The 26,345-nt window shown below is 41.3% G+C and overlaps 1 protein-coding gene across 9 annotated transcripts in view; it reads left to right on the plus strand.

Moving 5' to 3' along the window:
- Positions 1-24,569: 24,569 nt before the first annotated feature.
- tle3b (TLE family member 3, transcriptional corepressor b) overlaps positions 24,570-26,345 on the plus strand; it is a 31,975-nt gene continuing 30,199 nt past the window's right edge. For all 9 annotated transcript variants that reach the window (XM_068335491.1, XM_068335127.1, XM_068335206.1 and 6 more), the window contains exons 1-3: positions 24,570-25,020; positions 25,499-25,705; positions 26,236-26,336. In XM_068335491.1, the coding sequence (XP_068191592.1) occupies positions 25,682-25,705; positions 26,236-26,336 (125 nt within the window). In that variant the 5' untranslated portion in view covers positions 24,570-25,020; positions 25,499-25,681. The remainder of the gene's footprint in view (positions 25,021-25,498; positions 25,706-26,235; positions 26,337-26,345) is intronic.

The following is a 26,345-nucleotide window of genomic DNA, read 5'->3' on the forward strand; positions in this document are numbered from 1 at the left end:
ATGTGGCGTGGCATGTGGCTCAGCGGTAGAGCGGACGTCTTCCAACTAGACATCGCCCAGACATCAGCGGTTCGATTCATGCTCCCACCAGACATCCGACATCGGAGTGTGAGCTGACAGTGGGAGGTATCAGCTCACCTCCCGGCCACTGCCGAGGCGCCCTTAAGCAAAGTGCCGTCCCCTTACAATTGCTCAATTGGGGCGCTACCAGAAGTGGCTGCCCTTCACTCTGCCTCCCAATGTACTGTTCGTTGTGTTCACTAACTGCATGCTCACAGGTCCCTTGTGTGTTTCAGGGGCCTGCGAATATACAAATATATATCCTGTATGTAACACAAAGACATGTATACAGTAGAGTGAAAAAAGTAATTCCCCCGTTAAGGGGATAAATAAATAAAGGTTGATCTTGTTGAACTTTTTGGCATGGAGGCAGTCAGTCTGTGGCACTGCTGAGGTGTTATGGAGGCCCAGGATGCTTCGATAGCAGCCTTAACTTCATCCTTGGGTCTGGTGTCTCTCAACTTCCTCTTCACAATATCCCACAGATTCTAGATGGGGTTCAGGTCAGGAGAATTGGCAGGTCAATTGAGCACAGTAATACCATGGTCAGTAAACCATTTACCAGTGGTTTTGGCACTGTGAGCAGGTGCCAGGTTGTGCTGAAAAATGAAATCTTCATCTCCATAAAGCTTTTCAGCAGATGGAAGCATGAAGTGCTCCAAAATGTCCTGATAGATAGCTGCATTGACCCTGCCCTTGATAAAACTCACTGACCAACACCAGCAGCTGACATAGGCCTCCAGACCATCACTAACTGTGGGTACTTGACACTGGATTTCAGGTAATTTGGCATTTCCTTCTCCCCAGTTTTCCTCCAGACTCTGGCGCCTTGATTTCCGAATGACATGCAAAATTTGCTTCTATCCAAAAAAAGTGCTTTGGACCACTTAGCAACAGTCCAGTGCTGCGTCTCTGTAGCCCAGGTCAGGTGCTTCTGCCGTTGTTTCTGGTTCAAAAGTGGCTTGACCTGGGGAATCCAGCACCTGTATCCCATTTCCTGCACACGCCTGTGCACGGTGGCTGTGGATGTTTCTACTCCAGACTCAGTCCACTGCCTCCGCAGGTCCCCCAAGGTCTGGAATTGGCCCTTGTCCACAATCTTTCTCAGGGTCCGGTCACCTCTTCTGATTGTGCAGCGTTTTCTGCCACACTTTTTCCTTCCCACAGACCTCCCATTGAGGTGCCATGATACAGCACTTTGGGAACAGTCTATTTGCTCAGAAATTTCTTTCTGTTTCTTACCCTCTGGCTTGAGGGTGTCAATGATGGCCTTCTGGACAGCAGTCAGGTCAGCAGTCTTACCCATGATTGCAGTTTTGAGTAATGAACCAGGCTGGGAGTTTTTTAAAGCCACAGGAAATTTTTTGCAAGTGTTTAGAGTTAATTCGTTGATTCAGATGATTAGGTTAATAGTGTAAGGTACCTTTTCATGATATGCTAATTTTTTGAGATAGGAATTTTGGGTTTTCATGAGCTGTATGCCAAAGCATCAGTAAGAAAACAATAAAAGACCTGAAATATTTCAGTTGGTGTGCAATGAATTAAAAATATATGAAAGTTTAATTTTTATCATTACATTATGGAAAATAATGAACTTTATCACTAATTTTTTGAGAAGGACCTGTATGTGTCTGTGTAGCTCAGTAGTGCACTGGCGTTGCGCCCGGAGTTTGCACTGCCTCACGCCCTATGACAGCTGGGATAGGCTCCAGCTCCCCGTGTCCCACACAAGCGGATGAAACGGACAGAAAATGAATGACTGAAAGAACAGGGGATGCAAGCTCCCTGGTTTAATTCTCATACCCACCAATTAAAGCAGCATACCCGAGAGGAAATGGCATTTTACTAATCTAGGAGAACACCGCTCTGCATGGCAAGATAGTTTACATGAATACAGGTAGGCACTTTGTTCCGCTAGAGCAGCCTATTATTCATTCATCATTAATTGAGGACAATAAAAACAATCACAGATTCTTGTTCAGTACTGCATCCAGGCTGACAAAGAACCACAGTGCTTATGAGCCTAGTATTCCATCAAGTCTCCACAGCAATGATTTTATGAATTTCTTCAATAATAAGATCCTGCTCATCAGAGACAAAATTTATGGTGTCCTGTCCTCCACCAATTCTAGTTCTTCTTTAGATCCTTAGATCTAAACACACAGCTGACTCTTGAACCCTTTGGTTCTATGGATGTCTTTTCTCCAATACAGATCAGTCAGCTGATTAAAATAGTCTCCTCAGGTAAACCATCCTCCTATCTGTTAGAGCCAATTCCAACAAAACTCATCAAAGAGGCCTTACCTTTATTTAGCAACCACTTCCTTATATGATTAACCTGTCATTATTAACAAGATATGTACCACGGTCCCTCAAAGTAGCTGTAATCAAGCCACTTCTCAAAAAATCTAACCTGGACCCTGCTGTTCTAAATAATTAGAGACCTGTTTTTATCTAAGATCTTGGGGAAAATAGTTGCTAATCAGTTATGTGATTTCATTAAATCCAACAGCTTATTTGAGAATTTCCAGTCAGGTTTTAGGGAACATCATAGTACGGAAACGGCACTTGTCAAGGTTAGCAACGACCTTCTAACCGCTTCAGACAGAGGACTTCTTTCTACACTGGTTCTCTTGTGTGGCTTTTGACACAACTGACCATAATATTCTATTGGCACGACTGGACAAAACAATTGGTATTAAGGGATCAGCACTGATGTGGTCTAAGTCCTATTTAACTGACCATTCCCAGTTTGTTAATGTTAATAACGACTCCTCCCAGTCCACTACAGTAAGCTGTGGAGTTCGTCAAGGCTCAGTTCTTAGTCCAATATTGTTTATCTTATACTTGCTTCCTCTGGGTAATTTGATAAGGAAACACTCCATCAATTTCCATTGTTATGCCGATGATACACAATTGTATCTCTCGATTGAACCTGATGTAATTAGTCAGTTTGGCAAATTACAGGTGTGTATCAAAGAGATTAAAGATTGGATGACCATGACCTTTTTGCATCTAAATCCTAGTAAAACTGAGGTCATTGTGCTCGGCCAAAAACCATGAGGGATGTAGTGCCCAGTGACGCAATAGCCTTGGCATCACGTTTGAGGCCAAAACCACTGCGAGGAACCTAGGTGTCATCTTTGATCAGGATCTGTTGTTTAACACACACATAAAACAGGTGTCTAGAACAGCCTTTTTCCATCTCCAAAACATTGCTAAAATCAGGCATATTGTAAAACGGGATAATGTGGAAAAATTAATCCATGCTTTCATCACTTCCAGACTACATTACGCTCTTTTTTCAGGCTTTCCCAAAAAGTCACATATGACACTTCAACTGATCTAGAATGCTGCTAACCATGTTCTGACCAGGACCAGTACCAGAGATTATATTTCTCCTGTGTTGCACTGACTTCCTGTGAAAGCTAGAATATATTTTAAAATACTCCTCCTCACTTACAAAGCCTTTCATGGCCAGGCACCGACCTATCTGAAGGAACTTTTGGTTCCATATAATTCACCTAGAGCATTACGCTCTCAACATACTGGCCTACTGGTGGTTCCTAGAATCTACGAGAGTAGGACGGGGGCTAGAGCTATTAGCTATCAAGCCCCTCTATTGTGGAACCACCTCCCTTCCTCAGTTCAGGAGGCAGACACCCTCTCACTATTTAAGACTAGACTTAAAACATTTCTTTTTCAAAAAAATTTAGAATTAAGGCGGCTTAGGCTGTTAAGTTCTTTTTCTCATAGACCTACACTGCTGGACACTCAACATTAAAACTCACTGAGCTCCTCTCTCCTCCTTCTTCTGACCCTCTCTGACCCTCTTTGTTACTCATCCTCCTCTCCAACCTCTCTCTCTCCTAGTCTCCAATGTCTTCGCTGGAGTCTCTGTGCTCTGTGTCCTCACAGATTTTCTCAGGTTCACCCCTCATCCATCCATCCGCTGTGGACGTGCTCCTCCAATCCCACCAGTATCGCCCTTCATCTATCCATCGGCTGGGGTTCTGTTGTCTTTCTTCCTCCGTGCCACTATACAGTCATCCATGCAGCTGTAATTGTGCCTTGAATTAACCAACTACACTATGGGGAACATGTATTAAAGGCAACGATCCAGGAGTTGGTAAATGCAGCCTGACTTTCCTGTTCCCAATTCAACGCCTGCGTCAAATCGTCTAACTATAACCAAACCAACCGGTCACGGCAGATGGCCGCCCAAAAGAGTCTGGATCCCGCCTGGAGTTTCTTCCTTAATGAGGGAATTTTTCCCCACCACTTATGCTTGCTCTGGAGGGCTTTTGGGTTTTTCTGTCTGTTAAAGTGCTTTGAAATGGCTGTTGCCATGAGTAAGCACTATATGAATAAAACTTGATTGATTGATTGGTAGATTGATTGATTGATTGATTGATTGATTGATTGATTGATTGATTGATTGATTGATTGATTGATTGATTGATTGATTGATTGATTGATTGATTGATTGATTGGTTGGTTGATTGATTGATTGAACTATGCATTACATTCACTGAGCTTTTTCATTGCTTCTCATTTCCATTTCCAAAGCTGTGGGGTGAAACAGTGTAACCTTCCTCTCATCTCTTGGATAGAGTTATCAGCTGCTTGATACTATGGTGTTAAAGAGAGCCACTATGTGTGTGCCAGCACATGTTTCCCTGATGGCATCATCAAATCCCAGCAGCTGGACTTCCCCACTTTGCTTAATATCCCTTGTCAACAACTACTTTAGGTTCGCTTCTCACCCTTGGTATTCTAATCAGTTCTATTATGGGCTAAACTGCCACACTGGCCCTGCGGCCAGCTGCCGGGCATGTTTAGTGGGTTTGGATATGTGCCTACATAGTGATAGCATGCCAGCATAGGGACAGCGCAGTTTGGTAGACCTTTGATGAACAGACACACACATATACACACTGAGACATGAACATAGATATGGCTATGGGTAAATACAAATAGGAACTTCGTTTTTAAAAAGAGACACCGGACATGAATCATAAATAAAAGCTTGTTTTAAAAAAACATGATGGCTGATGATAATTGAGTAGCTAGCTGTCGTAAATTTTTCCCAGCACATTAAAATGTATGCATGCATTTTCAAATCCATACTCCTGACCATCCTGCCAGGTGGTCAAAAATGTGACAGTAGTGACCTGTGGGGCACCGCCTCCACTCCCACTACCAAGAGAAGGAAATATACTGCATTACATCAAACACATTAATTACATTACATAATTAGAAGCAGAAAGTATTTAGATGTAACACACCTTTTAATCCCTCTGCCTTAATTTAAATAGTTTTGAAATTATATTGTTGATGTTTCCTCATCCGTCATGGTTGAGGAATACTGGCCATGCGAGAAATCTTTTGACTTTTGGCAGGAAGGTAAGAATATCTGTGGGACATGGCTCTCTGCACCCATAACCATCCCACTTCTACTGGCAGCAACCTGGCATTGTCTTCATGTTATTGCTGGAATGTGATCATCTGACATGCTCATCTTAGTTTAGAAAAGAGACGAGGTGAAACAGTGTGAAACCTGCTCTCCCTTTTATTCACTTTTGAATAAATAATTCTTGTTTCCTGATTGAACAATGTTCTTTAGCAGAGTCTGTGGTTTGGTTTAAAATTAACATCAGTTTTTAGTAGCATCTCTGCATGGTTCTTAAATTTTGCACCAACCAAAAAAACATTTATATCACCAGCTACCACATGTAGCTGGAAACATGCATGTTCCTGAAGGTGAGAGGAAACCAGACAACCCTGAGAGAACCCACGCTGGGGGGAACATATAAACTCCACACAGACTAGGACTCGAACCCAGAACAATCTTGCTGTGCAGTGAGAGTGCTACCCACTGTTCCACCGTGCCCCCATATTCACTTATCTTGCAACTTAAACATCATCTTCAGTAACATGAGAATGTAATTATAAATGTTTAAAATCTGTTTTAAATCAAGATGACTTTGATCACCTGTCAAACTCCACTATAGTCAGCCCAATCATTTGGGAAACTGCTTCAAAGTACCTTCTGGCAAGAAAGGGGACAGCTTACACAATACAAAATCATATGGGGTGTGGCTATGGTGTCTCTGTTCAAGCTTAGGTATGTGCTGAGGCCTCTGAGTGCTAGCATACCTGAACACCTGGAACAGTTCTTCAATGACAGACTATCTACAGCAACAGTCGTGCAGTCCCACTTGTAGAGTTATGGGTCATTTGCGGCTGATAACCATTGTGTTCATTGACGTTTACCACCATGTGGATTTCATGGGACTACGTTACAGATAGACCAGTTTGTCACTCTTGTCAATTCCCTCCAAGTTGGAACTCTAGCTTTTGATGACAGCAGGGCAGCTCACTTCCGCCTTTCACTTGGTCTCACTGCAGTATTAGTGGACTGAGGACATGGACTCCACTCCCATTTCTGTAGACAGCAGAGTAACGGTGTTTTTGTCCATTTACCACCTGATGGAAGAACAGACGATTACGATCATCTTATCTTCAGCCACTTATGTGAAATATGGGTTGCGGATTGTCTTGGAGCCTATTCCAGGCGGCTATGGTTGAGAGGCAGGGTACACATTGGATGAGTCACCTGTTCATCACATGGCCATACATACACAAACATGTTTTTGGAGGTGGGAGGAAGCCAGAGAATGTGTGCAAACATGGAAGAGAACAAGCAAACTCCACACAAAAATGCCCCAGTTGGAATCAAACCCAGGACCAATCCACTGGGCCACCATGCTGCCTGTACAACTTCAAGCATATAAATGTAGAAACTACATACAGTGATTAATATGAACATCAAATAATGTGGAAAACATTGTTAGTTTATGTCGTATTGCACATGGCTTATTGAACACAACATTGAAGGTACCACTGTGAGCTGAAGAACTGTGTCCTCTTTCTGAGAGAGAGCCTGACAGACAAATTGATGGGCAGTGGGCAGTGTGCCAAGCCTATGATAAGTGAAGATATGAGTGTGGAGAAACCTGATAGCAGGATGGCAGCACTCAGCGTGTTTGAGGTGAAAAGAGGAGTGGGGAGGGCATAACACTAACAACAGCATTAGTTTGAAGTGGACAGCTTGAAGATATTAACATGAGGTGCTGTTCGCCTGTGTGAAAGGTGGGAAAGTTAATGACACATCAAGCAAAAGTGGTGCTGAGAGGCAATCTAACCAGAAATATGAATGAGGGTGAAATTCTATCGCAAAGTCTCCCACAATTCCTATTATTCTCTACCGGCTGACTTGTATCATATCCAGTATAGTCAAAAAAATCACCTTTGCAACCGCTGGTTTGAGTGTTTTCCTCTGACAGTTGCTTCCTGCTCTTTAGGAACACTCTACAATGATTCATTGATAAGTGAATTTAGAATTTAGCTGCTAGCACCAACACTCAAAAGAAATACACATCACTATCTCTACCCTTTTCCAGCCCTCTGAACTCCCTTACAAACTCCATATCTTGAGAGGGATTCAGACATCTGGTCTCTGAAATGAGCTGCGAGAAGAAAACTTTGTGAGCAGGATTAAAGAGGGTTGGTGGTTGGTGTCATACCCATGTCCATCATTCTCATCTATTAAGTTACATTATATGAGTAGAAATGTTAGGTTAAAAAAGATGTTTTACTACAGGCTGATAGATGTACAGAAATGCTATAAATGAAAACCAGCTATGCTCCCTTGGGTGTTACAATCCCATCAGGAAATATGATAAATGAGACAGGAGTGTTACGAATTACTGCTGAGCTCAAGTTCATAATTAAAAAAAATATTCAACCTTGTACATTGAGAAGACAGATATTTTAAATAAAGCTTAGAAGCTGACTCAGAAGGCGAAGGCAGCCGTCTGAAAACCTTACAGCTGCATTCTAGCAATCAAATAACAGCCTATATACCTCTGACCAGGGCACACGGCAGGAGCAAGAGGGAGAACAAAGCAAATGGGTTTCTTCTATAATCTAGCTCTGATTATAGGGATGGGGTAAAGGAAGAGCCTGGGGCTGCGTTTGCTAACGCTATATTATATATCGTATTTACTTGCACTAGAGGAGCATTCCCCACCACACTTGTAGTTGAACCACAGGCGGAGTGGATCAGTCACAAGTGATTGCTTATGACAGAATCAAATCTTTCCCCTAAAGGAAATGAAAGTAATGTCTGTCTGAAATGGGGAGTTACAGAAAAAAAAATCTAGTCCTCATTTAGTTGAAATATGGAGCAGAAACAAATCATTACTTCATTAAAAATGCTGCAACTTTCATGTGACTATGTCAGCAATACTACTTTCCTATTTCGGCTCCTTGAAGACAATAAAAGGTTCTGAATTTATTTGAGTGGGTGGAGTGAGGTAATTAGAGCTATTGATCTGACTAAATGATAGCCTTTGCCTAGCGCTGAAGGGCATGTCCTCAGCAAGCCCCAGTCTTATCTGATGACCCATGAAATCGATGGCCTGGCTGCAATCTCTCAGCTGATTTACTGCATTCTGTTTATCTCACAAGGCTGAGTGGGTCCACATGCAGAAAAAGTAAAACACAAGGCTATGCACATTATTATACATTTTCCATAAACAAGCATAAATGCTACACAATTCCCTTTGAAATACCTCTGTCATAAGGCACGACACGCAGGGGCTCGCTTCCTCGGTGAAATTATTTTGCTCTGGTCCATAATGAACTGAAATTCTCTAATAGCCTGTTGAGTGATGGAAAAAAGGACATTTTAAATGTCAGCATGTCAGACTGCTCACACATTCCTTTAAATGTTTTTTTCTCCATTCTTTCAAATTAAAATTTAATTTTGGAGCAAGAGACATGCAGTTAAACTCTGCCAAAAATGTGCAGTTTCAGTTTGCAGGGTAGCAATTTTAACAACTGTTTATCATATAATTTGATTTTACAAGACACTCAAACGATGGAACAAGAAATGCTCATATGTCACTGGTGTCAGATAAAATTAAACCAGAATTAACGGTGCTTTCTGTCAACAAAATGATGATCTGGCAAGTCATAAATATACTGATGCAAGGGCTATTATGATCATGAAATTTCAGCAGATGTGACATGTTGACTTTAAAGGGTCGTAGTTAAACCACCGACCTCCTGATGAACAGACTCTAACCATCTGAGCCGCAGATAACTGCAAATAAGGATTTTTTCTTTTTTATTTGCTTGATTTATCCCACCAGTCTTATTATGGTTTGACCATTTAAATACAGTTTATGAAGAGAAAGAGGCATTTATTGGTACTGTCACATTTCTTGTTAGGACCTCTGTTTGAAAGCTTCAGTAGAATGTTTCCTCAATGAACCGGGGGCTGTGGCCATCTGTCCCAGTTTAGTAAACTGAGCAGAGGGGTGTACCCATGGAAAGTTTTGTAATTTGCAGCTTAAGATGTTTTGACCACTACATTTTTAGTGCAAATTCAGCAAAATGCTCACCTTGACACTTTTGATTTGTCTTACAAACAAACTGTGCCCATGGCAGTGCTGCGGTGTTTGGTTATACAACTACTGTAGATCATCTATGACATTGACTACCATGGATGCTCCTTAAAAGTTAAAATGCCACCAGAGAAAAGTGGTTGATTGCACTAATGGATAGTTTGATTCTCCTCTCATGGAAGAAGGGTAACTATGACATCATTACAGAATGCCAATTGAGCGTCAAAGGTTGGAATATAAACACAACTTTGGATGCAACCACAGATTTATATAGAGATGAATGGTAGTCAAATAAATACAATCAGGCAGTAATGAAATTACTGTGTCAAGGGCAGGTAAGTTATAATATCACAAGGTATTCATTCAAAACAACTTCTTCTTTTCCTTTTGGCTTTTCCCTTCAGGGGTCGCAAGAGCGAATCAGTTGCCTCATCTAACCCTGTCTTCTGCATCCTCTTCTCTCACACCAACTACCTTCATGCCCTCTTTCACTACATCCATAAAACTCCTCATTGGTCTTCCTCTTGGCCTTCTGCCTGGCAGTTCAAAACTCAGCATCCTTCTACCAATATACGTACAGTGGTACCTCTACTTATGAAATTAATTGATTCTGGAAGAAATTTCTTAAGTAGAAAATTCCGTAAGTAGAGATGCGTTTTCCATGCAAATGCCCTAATCTGTTCCAAGCCGCCCAAAATTCAGAAATAAATGTTTTAAAAAGCATAAAAATGGATCAAAACATGTAACAAATACATGTTAAATTAGATTACATTAAATGAGAGTTGTGCGTAATGTAAAAGACAAAGAATAGAGTAAAGAATAAAAATGATGGTCATTTACCTTTTAACCGCTGTCCTCATTGTTTTTGCCCTCTTTGGTTCATGCGCTACTTAACTCACCATGCCGAACAACAGAGTGAATTCCAGTCCTCCTTTTGAACTTCTCTAGAGGAGTTGCCTTAAACTCCCGGTGTTTTATGGCTTCCTTTTGTCGTGATAATGTGGCGATTGTAGATGCATTACCGCCGTATTCTTTGGCAAGATCAACCAAACGCATCCCTTTTTCACGCTTTTCTATTATATCTTGCTTTGTTTGTATGGACAAAAAAACTATTTTCTTCTTCTTGTCTTTTCCTCTTCTCTCTATCACTTTCTTGGGGTCCATAGTGAATACTCTAAAAGGTAATATATTTACCTAAAACTATCAGAACACCATATGTGTTGAAGGCCAAATGATGAGGACGCTGCATAGACACCTATCTAGCTACAAATAGAGGTCCCTCTTCGCCAGTGGGATGCCAGGATGCTAGATAATAGCCTATAAGCAGCTGTAAGAATGTTGCGTTCAGGGAACTTTGGGAGCTGTGAGTAGCAGCCCATACCATTTTTTTACCTTTCGTATCCTGAAATTTCTTTCGTAACCAGACCCAATATTTTCCTGTTGAGGCGTTTCGTAACTTGAAAATTTCGTATGAAGAGATGTTCGTAATTAGAGGTACCACTGTATTCACGATCTCTCCTCTGGACATGTCCAAACCATCTGAGGCTGGCCTCTCTGACTTTATCTCCAAAACTGATGTACTCTGATGTACTCATTCCTGATCCTATCCTTCCTGGTCACTCCCATAGAGAACCTTCGCATCTTCATCTCTGCTACCTCCAGCTCTGTCTCCTGTCTTTTCCGCAGTGACACTGTCTGTAGACCAAACAACATCGCTGGTCTCACCACAGTTTTGTACACCTTTCCTTTCATTTTAGCTGAAACTCTTCTATCACACATCACACCTGACAATTTCCTCCACCCGTTCCATCCTGCCTGGACACGCTTCTTCACCTCTTTTCCACACTCTCCATTGCTCTGGACTGTTGACCCTAAGTACTTATTATCCTACACCTTCTTGATCTCTTCTCCCTGTAACCTCACTCTTGCACTTGGGTCCCTCTTATTCACACACATGTATTCTGTCTTACTGCAGCTAACCTTCATTCTTCTCCTTTCCAGGACAAATCTCCACCTCTCTAGCTTCTCCTCCACCTGTTCCCTGCTCTCACTGCAGATCACAATGTCCTCTGCAAACATCATAGTCCATGAAGAGTCCTGTCTAACCTCATCTTTCAGCCTGTCCATCACCATAGCGAACAAGAAGGGGCTCAGAGCTGATCCCTGATGCAGTCCCACCTCCACCTTGAACTCCTCTATCACACCTACAGCACACCTCACCACTGTCTTACAGTCCTCATACATGTCCTGCACCGCTCTAACATACTTCTCTGCCACTCCAGACTTCCTCATACAATACCACAGTTCCTCTCTGGGCACCCTGTCATAAGCTTTCTCCAGATCTACAAAAACACAATGAAGCTTCCTCTGGCCATCTCTATACTTCTCTATCAACATCCTGAAAGCAAATACTGCATCTGTAGTACTCTTTTTTGGCAAGACACCATACTGCTGCTCACAAATGCTCACGTCTGCCCTTAGTCTAGCTTCCACTACTCTTTCCCATAACTTCATTGTATGGCTCATCAGCTTTATTCCTCTGTAGTTGCCACAACTCTGCACATCTCTCTTGTTCTTAAAAATGGGCACCAGCACACTTCTCCTCCATTCCTCAGGCATCTTCTCAGTATTTAAGATCCTGTTGAACAACCAAGTCAGAAACTCTACTGCCACCTCAGGACTGAGTGCCTTTCCACTCTTCATCCTCATATTTGCTACATCCTGGTCCACAACAGCCACCCCTCTAGTCTTTGCTCTCTCTCATTTTCCTCGTTCATCAACACTTCAAAGTATTCTTTCCATCTTCCCATCACACTACTGGCACCTGTCAGTACACTTACATCCCTATCCTTAATCACCCTAACCTGCTGCACATCCTTCCCATCTCTGTCTCTCTGTCTTGCCAGCCTGTCCCTCATTACTGTCCAACCTAGCATACAAGGCATCATATGCCCCTTGTTTGTCCTTTGCTGCCTCTACTTTCTTTTTAGCTAACCTCTTTCTCTGTATACACTCCTGTACCTCCTCATTCTTCCTCATTCATTCATAACAACTATCACATTAAATTGAAATATGTGCAAATGTAGTATTGAACAATTTTCCCGCAATGACCTGGTGATGTGCTGGCGACATGTCCGGCTTGTAGCCCGCCTTTCACCCATAGCCAACTGAGAGAGGCTCCAAAAACCCCCGTGACCTGCAAAGCAGAAAAGGGGCTGAAGACGAAAAAAATTATGGTTGTCTCGCCTTCAACAAAGCAGATGGATAGATGTGTATTGATGGACGAATCCACAATCCTTTCATTACCCTTAATGAGCTGCTGCTGTTGCCTCATCACAAACGTATGCTCAGCACCCAACAAATTCTATGCAGAACAAAATGTTCCATATAATGTTCTTCCTATTTGTGAACTCCAGCTAAACTTTTTAGCAGAAAAATATCCCTGGGAAAACTTTTTTTTTTTTTTACTGATATCAGTAATGGTAGAAAACGCCACTCTGCATTTGTTATCATTTGCATGGAAAGGTAAAGGTAAGTGGTCCTCAGAGGTTCTCTTTCACTCTCCAGCTGAAGTACAGGATAGGTCACTGTTGACCTGATGCTTAAAGCAGCCACTTGGTGGTTAATCACAAAAAATAACACCAACCCACTAAAGAGGCTTACACTGGGTTGGCCTGCTGACTTTTTCACTATGAGTGTTGAATAAATGAGTGTATTAATCACAGACCGTACCAGAGGCAGAGCCATTCTGAATTCATTAGTGCTCAGTAGAGCAACTTGAAAAAGAAAAAACATATAAACATCTGTGAACTCATTTCAAATGTGACACTGCACTGTACAACGACACAGATGATTGTCTTACATGAGCTTAATATCATATTTCAGCACAAAAGTTCCATATAATACAATGACACTATGAGTAACCTGCATTCCCAGTGCAAAAAAAGCAAACAAAAACACAATACTAAAAAACAAATGATATTATTTAAATAAAATAGTAAATTTGTTACCATGGACACAGACATCACCATTACTGGAAAAAAACTAAATTGTGCAGATGTGGACAGAGTTCAACCTCTACACTGGGGGAATGTGAGTAAACTGTGGCTAAAAATACAAAAATTAAACAATTTAGGATATAGCTGATTATTGTTGTACAGAGTACAGATTATGTTGAGGAAGACATACAGTATGAACAGATTTAATCCATTATGTACTAGCTGGAATAGGGCAGTCCTTCATTCCTTTAGTTGGATTCTAGAGGTGTCATGACAGAAACAAAAGCAAATTTGGTCAAAGTTCTTTGAGAAGCTTCCTGTCTTATCTCATGGCTTCATTTTTATTTATCTTTAGTGCCTAAACAAACTGTCCTGATTGACAGCTGTGTTTTTAAAGAGCTTTGCCAACTCGTTCAGGTTTCTTTACTGAGTAAGACGGCCCTTTCAAGGAGGGATTTATGTAAATAGCTGATAAAGAAATGGTTGAACATCCTCAACAGAGTGGTTAGAGTTTAACATTTTTATTTATTTGCATCCATTTATTATAAATACTTTTACTTGTGGTTTCTGTTGGTGCGTCTTTCCTGTTAAGTGGACTGTTGGCTGTAATAATTCTACTTCTTATAAGTATGAAGAAATACACACCAACAGACACTTTGTGTGTTTAGGCTCCACTATTTTGTCTCTTGACATACATGTGTGCAGGCCTACCTTTGCAGATAGATACAGTATCTCTAGCCATTAGGACAAACAAATATATGGATGTCAGCCAAATAAAGGCCGTCATCCTTTCTGGTTCAGATGCTGCTCATGTCTGTGTTTGTCTCTTTTGATAAATCCCTTTCATCTTGTTTGCATTGATTACAGGCTGACGAGTCTCACTGATACACTTAGAGGCCTACAGCCCCCGCAACTCACACTGGGTCCATTGTGGAGAGGAATGTCTCCTTTCATGGCCTGAACTCGCCTGTGAAAGCATGTCAGTAATCCCTAGTCAGTGGGTGCTTCACAGTGCTGCTGCAACCACCTCACCAACCAGACCACAAGGCTCCATTTTGTTCTTCACCAAGGAAAAGTTACTGGAATGGTTGAAAGAGTAGAATGCTGAATGGACAAAGTAATTAATCCAATGGATGCTGATAATCAAACAAGCCCAGGAAGGTGAGGCTACTTACCCAAGATGAAATTTACAATCATTATTTGAAGTGCTAGACAATCCTTCATTTTCAAGCATCTCACATTCTGCACACCACATCTCCATCATCTCTCAGCAGAAGCTGTATTGCTTTGCAAAGCCTTGCCTTATTTTCATACTGCATGATTCTCAAAGGTTACTAAACATGATTTCTTAGGAAGAAACAAAGCCCTTAGAAGCTGGAACCAGAATTTGTTATAAAAACTTTATTCAAACGCATTAACTCAAATAAACTGATCTTGTAGAGTGTGCCTTGAATATGTTTTACTTCTCATCCAAAAGGCCTCTTCAGTCTGGTGGTGGTTGGTATTATCTCTGTTCTTTGAGGTGTGGACAGTGCTATTCATATTCCAACGACTGTTGCCAGGACCCACCTGACTGTCCCAATGATGGTCATTAGGACTGCCAAGGAGAGTCAATGGTGGTAGTTGGATTACAAATTTCAAAGACTGTCATTAAGCTCTCATATGCTAATGGTTTTTATTAGCAGGAGCCACTTCATGAAACAACCGGCTGAGCAGAGTAATTCTTTTTGTAGTGCTCCCTTTTAGAAAGTTTTGTACAAGTCCAGTTGGTTTAATTTAACGCCTTTCGATAACAATGACCTGGACGAATGAGAACCTTTGCAGACATAAAAGCTTTGGTTTTTCAATAAGTTTTACTATACATACCTTCAGCCATGTTTATGTTTAATATCCACATGAAACTCTGTGACCATATGACATATTTATGCCATATTTATGCTTCAATAAGGAGGCTGATGAACATAAACTTAGAGCCTTCTTTGTTACCTTGTTTTTCTGCAGAAGAATTAAATTGATAAGAAACAAATGAGACATGCTGACCAATTCTGGACCTATAATCTATTCTGTATTAAATTTACAACTCATTAAAGTTCTACTTAGCTTTAACATTACAAAATAAGTTACTTTTTTTCAGCATTTAATAGTTAAATTTAGTGCATACGAATAAAAATCGAGTACAGCAGTACACTTAAGGAGGTGGACCAGGTGAAAATCAAATACTTTTCAAATATTTATAAGATACTCAATTAGGAAAATGTGACAGTACACATGTACTGTACATTGACAGGAAAAGAAATCAACACCTTTATCAATGTTTTGATCAAGAGTATTGCCAGGCATGTCTACATGAATTTTTATGTGATGTATTTTCAGACATGCTAACATCACTCAGGCTCACAAAACGTTTCTCTTGACAATCAGAGGTGAGAGCTGGTCTGGAAACTTGGTTGGTCATGGTTTAAGACCCAGAAAATCAGTCATAGTTTCAGTGACTCTCATGAGTCGTCTCTGGAGAGCCCACATGCTGTGTTCACAATGAACAGCAATCACCAGTACCTACATTGCCTCGGGCAAAAGTTGCTGACCATGGTGTTGGATCATGTCCACTTTTGTCGGCTGCTCCAGCTCAGCTGGGTCGCTGTTGGCTGGGTTTATAATGGCCAGATTGTTCTGTCATGCTTTTGATGAACCAGCAGATAAACTAAAAGCATGACAGGAGTAGCAAGAGAAGGAACTGAAGTTCAGATTTAATTAAACAAGCAGAGTTCAAAAAACCAGATGGTCAGTCCAAACAGGCAAATGAATCCAATAAGGGTTGGGCAACAGGCAGAGTCCAGGGATTAGGCAAGTTCAATACAAAGAAGTCAGACAGGAAATAGGAATGTTGGAAAGTCAGGTAAACATGAACAATCTGGCAGGGAACTGAGGGCTGAGCAGAGTATACATAGGGTGGAGATTGATTGGGAGATGGGCTGCAAGTGGCTGAGGAAACAGGTGAAGGGGATGAGCTGAGTGGCTACAGGAGGAGGACACAGCTCTGAAATGACAGGATATATTAATGCATTAAAACATTTAAAATTAATAGAATTAAAAGTAAACTTGACAGAGGACATGACAAGTTTAATACGCAGCTGAGTGATGTGTGACTGAAATTGCCTGACTTAATGAATAATCTCTGTATGTATTTGTACAGATTTTTAAACACAATCAAATTATTCTGAGAAGAAAACTTTTTTGACAGAAATGATAATTGCTTTTTAAAAAAAATTTACAATATCAAAAAATGTGATAACGCTGTATTTTTGAACAAATATTGAGCTTTGAAGAAGAATTGAGCTTCAAATCAAGTGCTTGAGAACTCCTGCACATTTCCATTGCATGAAATCTGTGAGTGCCTTCATTGGTTTTTTCCCACTTTTTATTTAGTCTATATGTCTACTTCTCTATCTTCAAACTAACCATCTTCAACCACTTCGCTTGGTAGATCCAGCTGGAATCCAGGTCAGTACAGTTCCTACATCTCTTTGTTGTCTTAACACTAACAATGGAAAATGTCCCAAATGTTGCTGTCACTGATGTCCCTATGAGGATGTCAGCACTAGCTGATGTACCAACACCTGACAGCCAGCACATTGCACAAGATTGCTGGACAAGCTACTAAGTTGACTCTTTTTTGCAAGACAAATTATTGTAATTGTTATCAATTACATATTTATGTGCAAATTATGGAAATAATTGTTGTATGAAATGACGAACATACAAAATATATTTAAAGTGTGATATGATTTAACCATGAAACTGTAAATAAAAAGAAGGGTGTCATACAGCTGCTGAAATAGATGGGATTGCATTTTCTGATCTACTTTAGCCACTGTTCATCCATTGTCCATATGGACAAAGATTATTTATGAAACAGTATCTTTAGCAGTATGGAGATCGTTTTCGTCTCAAAACATAGATGTATCAGCGGGGATGTAACCATACACCCCATTTATTCTGCTCATGGTATCACATTATCTTTAAAAAAACAAAACTTCAGCACTAAGACCAGGGGCCGGTAATGTCACTGAACATATACATCAGCAGTATTTACTTTGAGGGTGGTATGAGTTGGGGGGGGGGGGGTTAAGGGAGGCTGAAGGAATCCATTGGCTGTGCTCTTGCAATGATTGGAGTGAGAAGAGCCAATCATTTCTTTCTTAAGAATTAAAACCACCTCTGCAAATAATCCTAATATTTGTGTAGTGCCTCAGAGTGGGAGTTTCACAGCATCTGTGTTTCTAGTGCAAATAAACAGAGCAGAGGTCTACAAGAGGGGACTGGCCCCTCTTATCCCAGAGGTGAAGCCAATTCCTTTGTTGCTGCCTAATCTAGGCCACTCTCTATTGAGTGGGATGAAAAGTGGATCTCTGTGTGAACATTTGTGTTTGTGTGAGTGTGGGACATATCCACTGTACTCGATGTGTGAGATGAAGCTGCATGATAATACTTGTTTATTTGTAGTTCTTGAATCAGAGTCTGTGTTCTGTGGAGACTGCCGATGTATTTGCCAGTTCCCATAAACCTACATCCTTATTCATGGACCTAAACAATCCCTGGATCTCAGTTCAAAGCAAACAACAGGACCCTTGCTTTTGATTTTGCACAAGAACTAAAAAACCAAGATTTTCTTCTTAATGCCACAGTTTTAGGACGCTAAAGTGCTTCGAATATGTGAGTCTGACTGAAACCCGCAGAAATAGTGAGACTTCATGAGTCAGGGCTGCCCAGACAAGTTTCTTAACGTGAAATAAACTTGCCAACACTAGCAATAAAATGCTAAGAAAGTTACTTCCTCATTGAAAATGAGGCTATCTTTGAGATAGGCTGAAACACACAGACTCATAGACATTTAATCATTGAAACCAAGCCTCATTTAAACCAGAATATATGCAATGCATGGAGAACAGTTCCCTGTTTTAAGATAGAAACAACCGTTCACACTAATCGACAATTTGTTCATGGACACATACAGGATTTTTTTTAGATTTGATGAATGCTTTCCAGATTTTAAATCTCTATAGATTACTAATTAGTTCACACAAGTGATTAACCAGTCTTTAAAATTACAGAAAGAAAATGTGGCAGTTAGCTGTCTACAACCTCCTATTTGCTACACTTCAGGTGGTAAACTTTAACGTAACTGTTGTTTGAGGCAGCTGTTATCTTCCACTTATGTTGAAATAAAATGTCAGGTTCCCGTGCATTTTAGGATAAATATCTTATATTACAGTGTTTTCTGCACTATAAGGCACACTGGATTATAAGGTGCACCTTTAATGAATTGTTTATTTTGTAATTTATTTCATATATAAGGCTCACCGGATTATAAGGTGCATATAATAAAAAAATTTGAAATAGATTTAAAAAACTAGTGGCAGTAGTTGGGCTATCCGTCCACTGGATAGAGCATTCATGACTGTGAGTACCTGTAATCAGCTGTGAATGGCCGGTATTTTCATGTCAATGAGGCCATTCTGAGCCTCATCAAGGAAACCTGATCACTTGATCACTTTGCCATCCCAGAAAGAAGTCAACACGCACGGGTTTTTTCCTTAGCTGCTGAGATTAACTGATAAACGTACTGTACTACAAAATACTGTAGTACAAAATTATCTAAAACCATAGTCAAATTTGATTTTAGTTCTATAGCTCTCAGTGACGTGTGGTGAGGTTCACGGAGGTGAGGCACCGACGTAAAAGTCAGTTCTATGAGCCAGACAAAGTGGCGTATTTGCCACTCTGTCTGGCAAAATACGCCATATTAAAAAACCTGACATTAAAAATTGGTTAAATTCATTATGAGTGGACCACTCAGTTCGAACAGGGCGGATTATTTCCTGATCTGAAGCTCGAAACAGATATTTAAGCTCCGACATTCATCTTCGTTTATTAATTAAATATTGTTTTGATCATCGGTAGTCCAGTCGGAGGTGAGGTGCAGCTATTTGCTGCTGCACTGTGTGTCCTAAACAATTTTTTTAACCAGTTTTTAATGTCAGGCTGCTAATTTACTGGCAAATGCGACACTGTTTTACTCATAGAACATTGAACATTGGTGTCTCACCGCTGTGAGGCCCCGTCCACACGATTACGGATTTTTTTTAAAAACGGAGCTTTTTAAAAACGCATCGAAAACGACTCGCGTCCACACGACAGCGTTTTTAAAAAAATCTCCGTCCACACGTAAATGCAGCAGTGCGTTTTCAAAGACTGCTGTAAGCATGCCAAACCATGTGGTGGCAGTATTGAGTCAAATTTTATCCAATAGGAATCCTCCTTGTTTTGTTGTCACAACACACGGGCCCATAATATGACGTCACAGCGTTATTAAAAAGTTGCGGATACGCCGTCCACACGACAACGCAGACCCAGCGTTTTTAAAAAAATCCACATCGGCCAGCGTTTATAAAAAGTTGCGTTTTCATTCCGGATATCTGCGTTGTCGTGTGGACGGGAGGCGTAAAAGCAAACAAAAAGTTGCGTTTTTAAAATATCCGTTATCGTGTGGATGGGGCCTAAATCTCACAGCACGTCGTTGCCAGACAGAATCTTCTTTTCCTTTCAGCTTTTCCCTTCCCGCTGCCAGACAGAATACACAAGTATAAATGCCCCCCCCCCCTCCACACACACACAATAACATGTTGTTTCAGCTATCAACTACATTTGCAAATCAATTGCAGCACACCTGACACCTTTGTCTAGCAGTGACTGCTCTTGAAATTTCAGAAAAGGCTGCAAGTTCAGCTTTGAGGGTCTTTCATTCACCTTTATGCCAGTTTCTCCGTGTGTATCCACAGACTAATAGAATGGAATGTCACTAGATTCCAGATGACAGCACTGACACTCGACAATAGCATTTTTTAGACCAACTAAGTTTAAAGTGGGATATTTCCAGCAACAAAGTAGTTGAGAAATACTGAGATCAGTCAGTCAGTCAGTCAAACTTTTGATAGAATTGTTGACAGTTCCTTATGCTTTGCTACGGAATCACAGCCAGGCACTGGTGCTCTAAGACAGTGGTCCCCAACCCCCGGGCCGCGGACCGCTACCGGTCCGTGGGTCATTTGGTATCGGGCCGCACAGAATTAAAAATGATTTACATTACTACTGTTTTATTTATTTCGGAGTCGGAAAGATGTTTTATTTTGAAAAGTGACATCTGTCACACTTGACCGGTCTCGGTCACATGACAGGTTACCGCTAAATTAAGCGCCCACCACCGGTCCAGTGTACTGGATTAAAATCAAGGCAGTTATCCTGAGATCGCCCAAAAAGTATCACAAACCCTGTTTCCATTTCCAAACTCCTGTCCTTGCGAAGCGGCATTTGTTTGTTTGTTTATTGTCTGTTGATGTCTGCATTTCACATAAAACCACTGATGATTTATTATTAGACTACAGCTGTCCTGGCGTCATGAACGATTATACAGCAAATGAAGGCCAGTCTGGGAAATATTGTCTTTGATGAAACCGGTCCATGGCACAAAAAAGGTTGGAGACCACTGCTCTAAGCAGTCTGCTCTGCCGTCAGACAGCAGGTCAGTGGGCACTTCGGTGACGCCCCTTGACTACCGTTTTTAGGGGGCGTATGCCCGAGTGCCTTGTAAGGGGGCTCCTCTGGTGGCGGAGTGCGGCATGACTGCCGGCCAGACTGTCGGCTTTTTTTCCAGCGATCATGTTTTTAACCAATATTAATGTTAATCCATATATAAGGCACATCGGATTATAAGGTGCACTACGTGTTTATGAGAAAATTGTAGGCTTTTAGGTGCGCCTTGCAGTGAGGAAAATACTGCACTTTGCTGTTTTATGACTGTTAGATTAGCTGCATAAACTATTTAAATATACTATCCAGACCTCAGTAGAATCCCTGTAGACAAATCAGGAGGCACAAGGACAGGAGGCACAAGGACAAAACTTACTTTATATAAAACATGTGTATTTTGGTTGTCAAAACATGACCTGTAAAAAGTTTTCTCAGTAGGTTTAGGAGGTTGTTGAGATGCTTTATATATCTAACCTGTATGCAACAACTTTATCTTAGAAAATCAGACGCATTACTGGTAAGGAATGACAATTCAGTAGATTGCAATTTTGCACCGATAATATTTAATTTTATGGTGAAGTCCGACTCATCTTCCGGAGGAAACATTATCTGTGAACTGATGATAAAATCAACCCCCATACATATTTACATTAGGCTTAAACCTGATGCCACAATGTATGTTGTAAATTAAACATGAGCTTTTCACATTAGGGCAATTCAGTTTCTGACTATATGAACAGTTATGCACAGTTATACAGTATATGCTATATACTGAGAATTCTGGTTTTAGCATCTATAATGTGGTGTTGTTGGTCAATGCATTTGCAGCATAAAAGAACAAGTGTGTGCACTTTAAATTCTATGTTGCTCCTGATATTTCCAGTCTACTCCCACGCACATCATGATTACCCCTCGAACGGCAAAGATATTTTTTAGAGAAGTTAAAGTCTCCTAGTTAGCGTGTAGCTTCCTGACATGCCCTCAGCACATGAGTTATTTTCCTAACTTATGTCAGAGCATCTGCAGGAGGGATGCATTTGTTGCTAAGCAACAGCTAAAGCTCGCAGCATGCTAGCAACAGTTATGTTCAAAATTCAGTTTACTTCTTGACTTTTTGGCATCTGGTTCTATTATGAATAATACAGAATTGAGTTTGGGTCTAAGGTATACAAAAGTGTTGGAATCTTTACAAAAGTAGTTTTCATAATGATCCCTGAGTTAATGTAACATAACTACGTAATTATTTAATGAGTAGATCAAACTTAGCCTCTTTTTGGGAGGAATCTATGGTTTCATCATTGTGGTGCTTGGGGGCTGGAATAATGTAATTTGCATAGTATTATAATTCACGTCTTATGAATCGTCATTTGATTAGACTACAGTGGCTCCACAGCACACTGGCGTCGCGCCCAGAGTTTCCCCCGCCTCACGCCCTGAGCCAGCTGGGATAGGCTCCGGCTCCCCGTCACCAACAGCAGATAAAGTGGTTCGGAAGATGAATGAATGAATGAATGAATGAATAGACTATAAATTGTCAGTGTCAAAATTTATTCAGCATTTCATATCATTCTTTGCAGAGTTAATTAAAAAATTGCTCTTAATTCCCTTGTCGACACGCGTATGTGTGGCAATGCCACTGGAGTCACCTTGTGGTAGGAATACATTCATGAAAACACTTCACACAGGGTTCAGAAGGTCAGCGAGGAACAAATAGGGAACCACCTGTTGCTTCATGACTGACTCCTTATCCAGATGTATATCTCTATAGCCAATGATTACTAAATTATTTGCTAATTAAAAGATTAGTTGGCACAAAGAAAAATCTGTTTGACGATTGATGGATGATTAATCAATATAGGCTCTCCAAGTCTGTACAAATATTAATCTAATACCAATTTGTTTCCTAGTTGCTCCTTAATTCACTTTCCACTAAGAAATCATTGACCAATCTTAAGTTACTCTGTAAAATTTGATTAGGAGTTGTTTATTATATGATGTTTAACTAGCAGTCCCTTGTTTGTTCCTCATTTGTGCTCTAGTAACTACACAACACTTTGTATGTCCAAGTGATATTTGCTCCTTCACCTTTAACATAAAAGAGAAGCTATTATCTAAGATGGATAAAGCATAGTAACTTTTCTTGGGGTCCAGAATCGGCTTCTTTGAATTTTAGACAAGATGAAACGGACATCCGGATAAACAAATCCATCAAATTTTAGTAGAAAATTGGGGCCAGGAAGGGATCACTGAAACGAGCCAGTGTTTGAGCAAGGTAAGAGCTTTGTTTTGCTCAAAATGTTTTCATGGAGGAGGGGATGAAGAAGGGGAAATCAAACTGATATTTAGCCCCTACTGACTTTTTTTCCCCCTGCTTTTGTTTTATGCAAGGCTCTTTTTACCACATGGTAGTGACAGATTGTTTGAGCTGAAAGGAAAAGCCATTCGAAGCTAATTAAGCAACCATTCCAGGCACTATTCGCAGGCAGGAGGGAGAGTAGCACAGGCATTTGTCAGCGCCGTACCCAACGTGGGTTTAATTGACAACGATAGCTCTTGACTGACAGCCTTTCCACAGCTAAACCAATCAGAAGCCGCGCAGCCAGACAGCTTCGATTCTATTGGATAGAAATCAGCGACGAGTGGGAGAGAGAACCCACGTGGGGCCGAGAATAGAGAACAACACTTGATAGGCTGATATCCTGACGCGCAGACGTGTTGTAGTCTTCCTAGTGCTGCTGATAGGAAAGCTTGTAGATGCTTGAGGTCTCGTTAGAAATAGGTCGATCAATTCAATTCACTCAGAGGACACTCGGCTGTAGATTAAGCGGTATTCACATCTACGCACTTCGGTCCTTGAACGAATTTCTATGAGCTCCTATTTTTCTTGGCAGGGTAACAGGAGTTATTCTTTTTCTTGGCATCCCTCTTGTGAATAAAGAACAGGAACTGCAAGCTTCTTGTTTCAGACTTTAAACAGTTGTTCATGGTCTCATTGTTCAATACTAGTTTGATTGCTCACATATGAAGCACATACCATATTTATCAGCTTAATTCTTTTTTTTTTTAAATTGATAAATTACGACTTGGTCTTGTGGGGTTATTTTCATTGTTTACACGTTTTTTGTGATAGAATCGGCACAGTTATAAGTCATCACAATAGCAGGTATATTCACGTTGTCTGGACCGCTTGACCAGCCGCCGTAAAGCACTGATATACAAATTAATACAGCACCTTTGTTTTGAACAAGCTGTTGAACGCACAGAATGTCACTTCAGATCCAAAATGGCGAATACGTGAGGTCATATTTCATAGACCAATCAGAACGCAGGACAATTCGAAGCCCCACGTGGGGATGCTGCGCTCTGATTGGTCATCGTTGCTCAACTCCTTCGGAGAACCCAATCGGTCAGCGCGCGCGGCCCTGCCTCGCAGTCGGGTCCTCGTGTCAGCGAGCAGTCTGTGTGTGGTACCGCGCGCGGCGAAGCGACTGGGCGCCCTGAGCAGCAAGCTAGTGGTCTACTTCACAACGGCCGACATTTTCAACAAATACCCCCGGTGTTTGCAGCAAAATAATCTTTGGACTTATTGGGAGACTCGAGCACTACTATTGGATCTAATTCAGGCTTTCTCCGAAGTTATATGCGGGCGAAGCTCGTCCCAGACGGAGGGTTTTTGTGACGTTAGTCCGGACGGAGCGCCGCTCTCCGCCTCGGGATCACCGAGGGTTTATAGGACTCTCAAGGGGCAAAGAAGAAGTGTGTGACAAATAGAAGCTGCGACGGACATTTTAAGCTTTTATCGCTCTGTGGTGACGGCTACAAGTCAGGATATTAACCTCTGTGTCTGGATACTAGTTCTTCACCTGTGCTGGATAGGGAAGGAGTCAGTCCAGACAAAGGTAAAAAGGGCGACATGAAGAGAACCGCTAACAAGACGGCTGCTGCTGCCGCTGCTGGTGGTGGTGGTGTGGCTTTATGGCAGTTTCTTGTGGGGTTTTTTTCCCCGATCACCATCAATATGTGTAGTTTTTCCCATTGTGTAACAAGCCTCGTAGATTTATGAGAAAAACAAAGCATCGACTCGTTGTGGGTGTGATCAAAACTATCTACTTTTGGATTTATTTGATTCGGCGGATCAAACATATTTGCTGGCGCTCATGTTTCCCCTTTTGTAATGCAAATCGTGCGACTGTTCAGATTTTGGTAGAATAAATATTTGAAAGCAGTGAAAATTTATGTGGATTTATGTTCTCATTTTTATCAGTTCAGTTAAGTTTGCAAAGCTTCTATTGCGGGTTTATTTACATCCGAGATGCCCGGATTCGCGTGCTGCCAAACGGCTTCAGCCCCTCAGCCGTGTCCGTCTTCTGTTTGCAGAGGTCGGCGAGGTAACGCGTCCTGTGGTCGGGGTCTGAGTGTGCGCCTCGCAGCCGAAAACAGGGCTTTGTCAGACGCCATCCTGCATACACAGGGGAGGGGGTGGCGGTGATTTACCGCACCTTCACTGGGATTACGGAAATAGAGAAAACACACCGAATCCCTTTGTGTAAAGGACTCGAGATGTATCCACAAGGCCGGCATCCGGTAAGTAGATGTCTTTGTTACTATTTGTAAATGTATGCAAATGCACCACCCTCTAAAGTAGCCTAATCAGCTCATCAGAGTGGAGCTTCTGTTCCACACCTTACTATGTATGGTCTGCTGCCGAGGCTCCTCACTGTGGATGGAGACCAACTGGGAGATCTTGTTTATTGGCGACAACGTGAGAGCTTTTGGTTGGACTCAGAAAAGCAGATCATCCCTCTGCTTCTGTAAACGGATTTTTCCTCAGCGTAATTTGTTATAGGTAGAAATCTTCAGCCTGAGAAGTTTTTTTTTTTTTTATCCCCCTCTCATCATCTTTTACTTTGTCATGTAACAGTATGGATGAAGTTCCTCACTTACGCCATTACACATGTTGCTTTTACAGTCATGGTTCTGAAGATGAGCCACCAAGAAAAAAAAAAAATCCTGCATAGTTTAACATGAAGCACGGAAGTCAGCAGGAGATGAGATTATAAACGAGGCTGTGGCTTTATTTACACTTTTGGTGTCTCTAAATATTCACTTTTCAGGCACCTCACCAGCCAGGGCAGCCTGGCTTCAAGTTCACTGTGGCAGAGTCTTGTGATAGGATCAAAGATGAATTTCAGTTCCTGCAGGCCCAGTACCACAGGTAATGACT

Source organism: Antennarius striatus, chromosome 1 (genome assembly GCF_040054535.1).
Source record: "Antennarius striatus isolate MH-2024 chromosome 1, ASM4005453v1, whole genome shotgun sequence".
NCBI lineage: Eukaryota > Metazoa > Chordata > Actinopteri > Lophiiformes > Antennariidae > Antennarius > Antennarius striatus.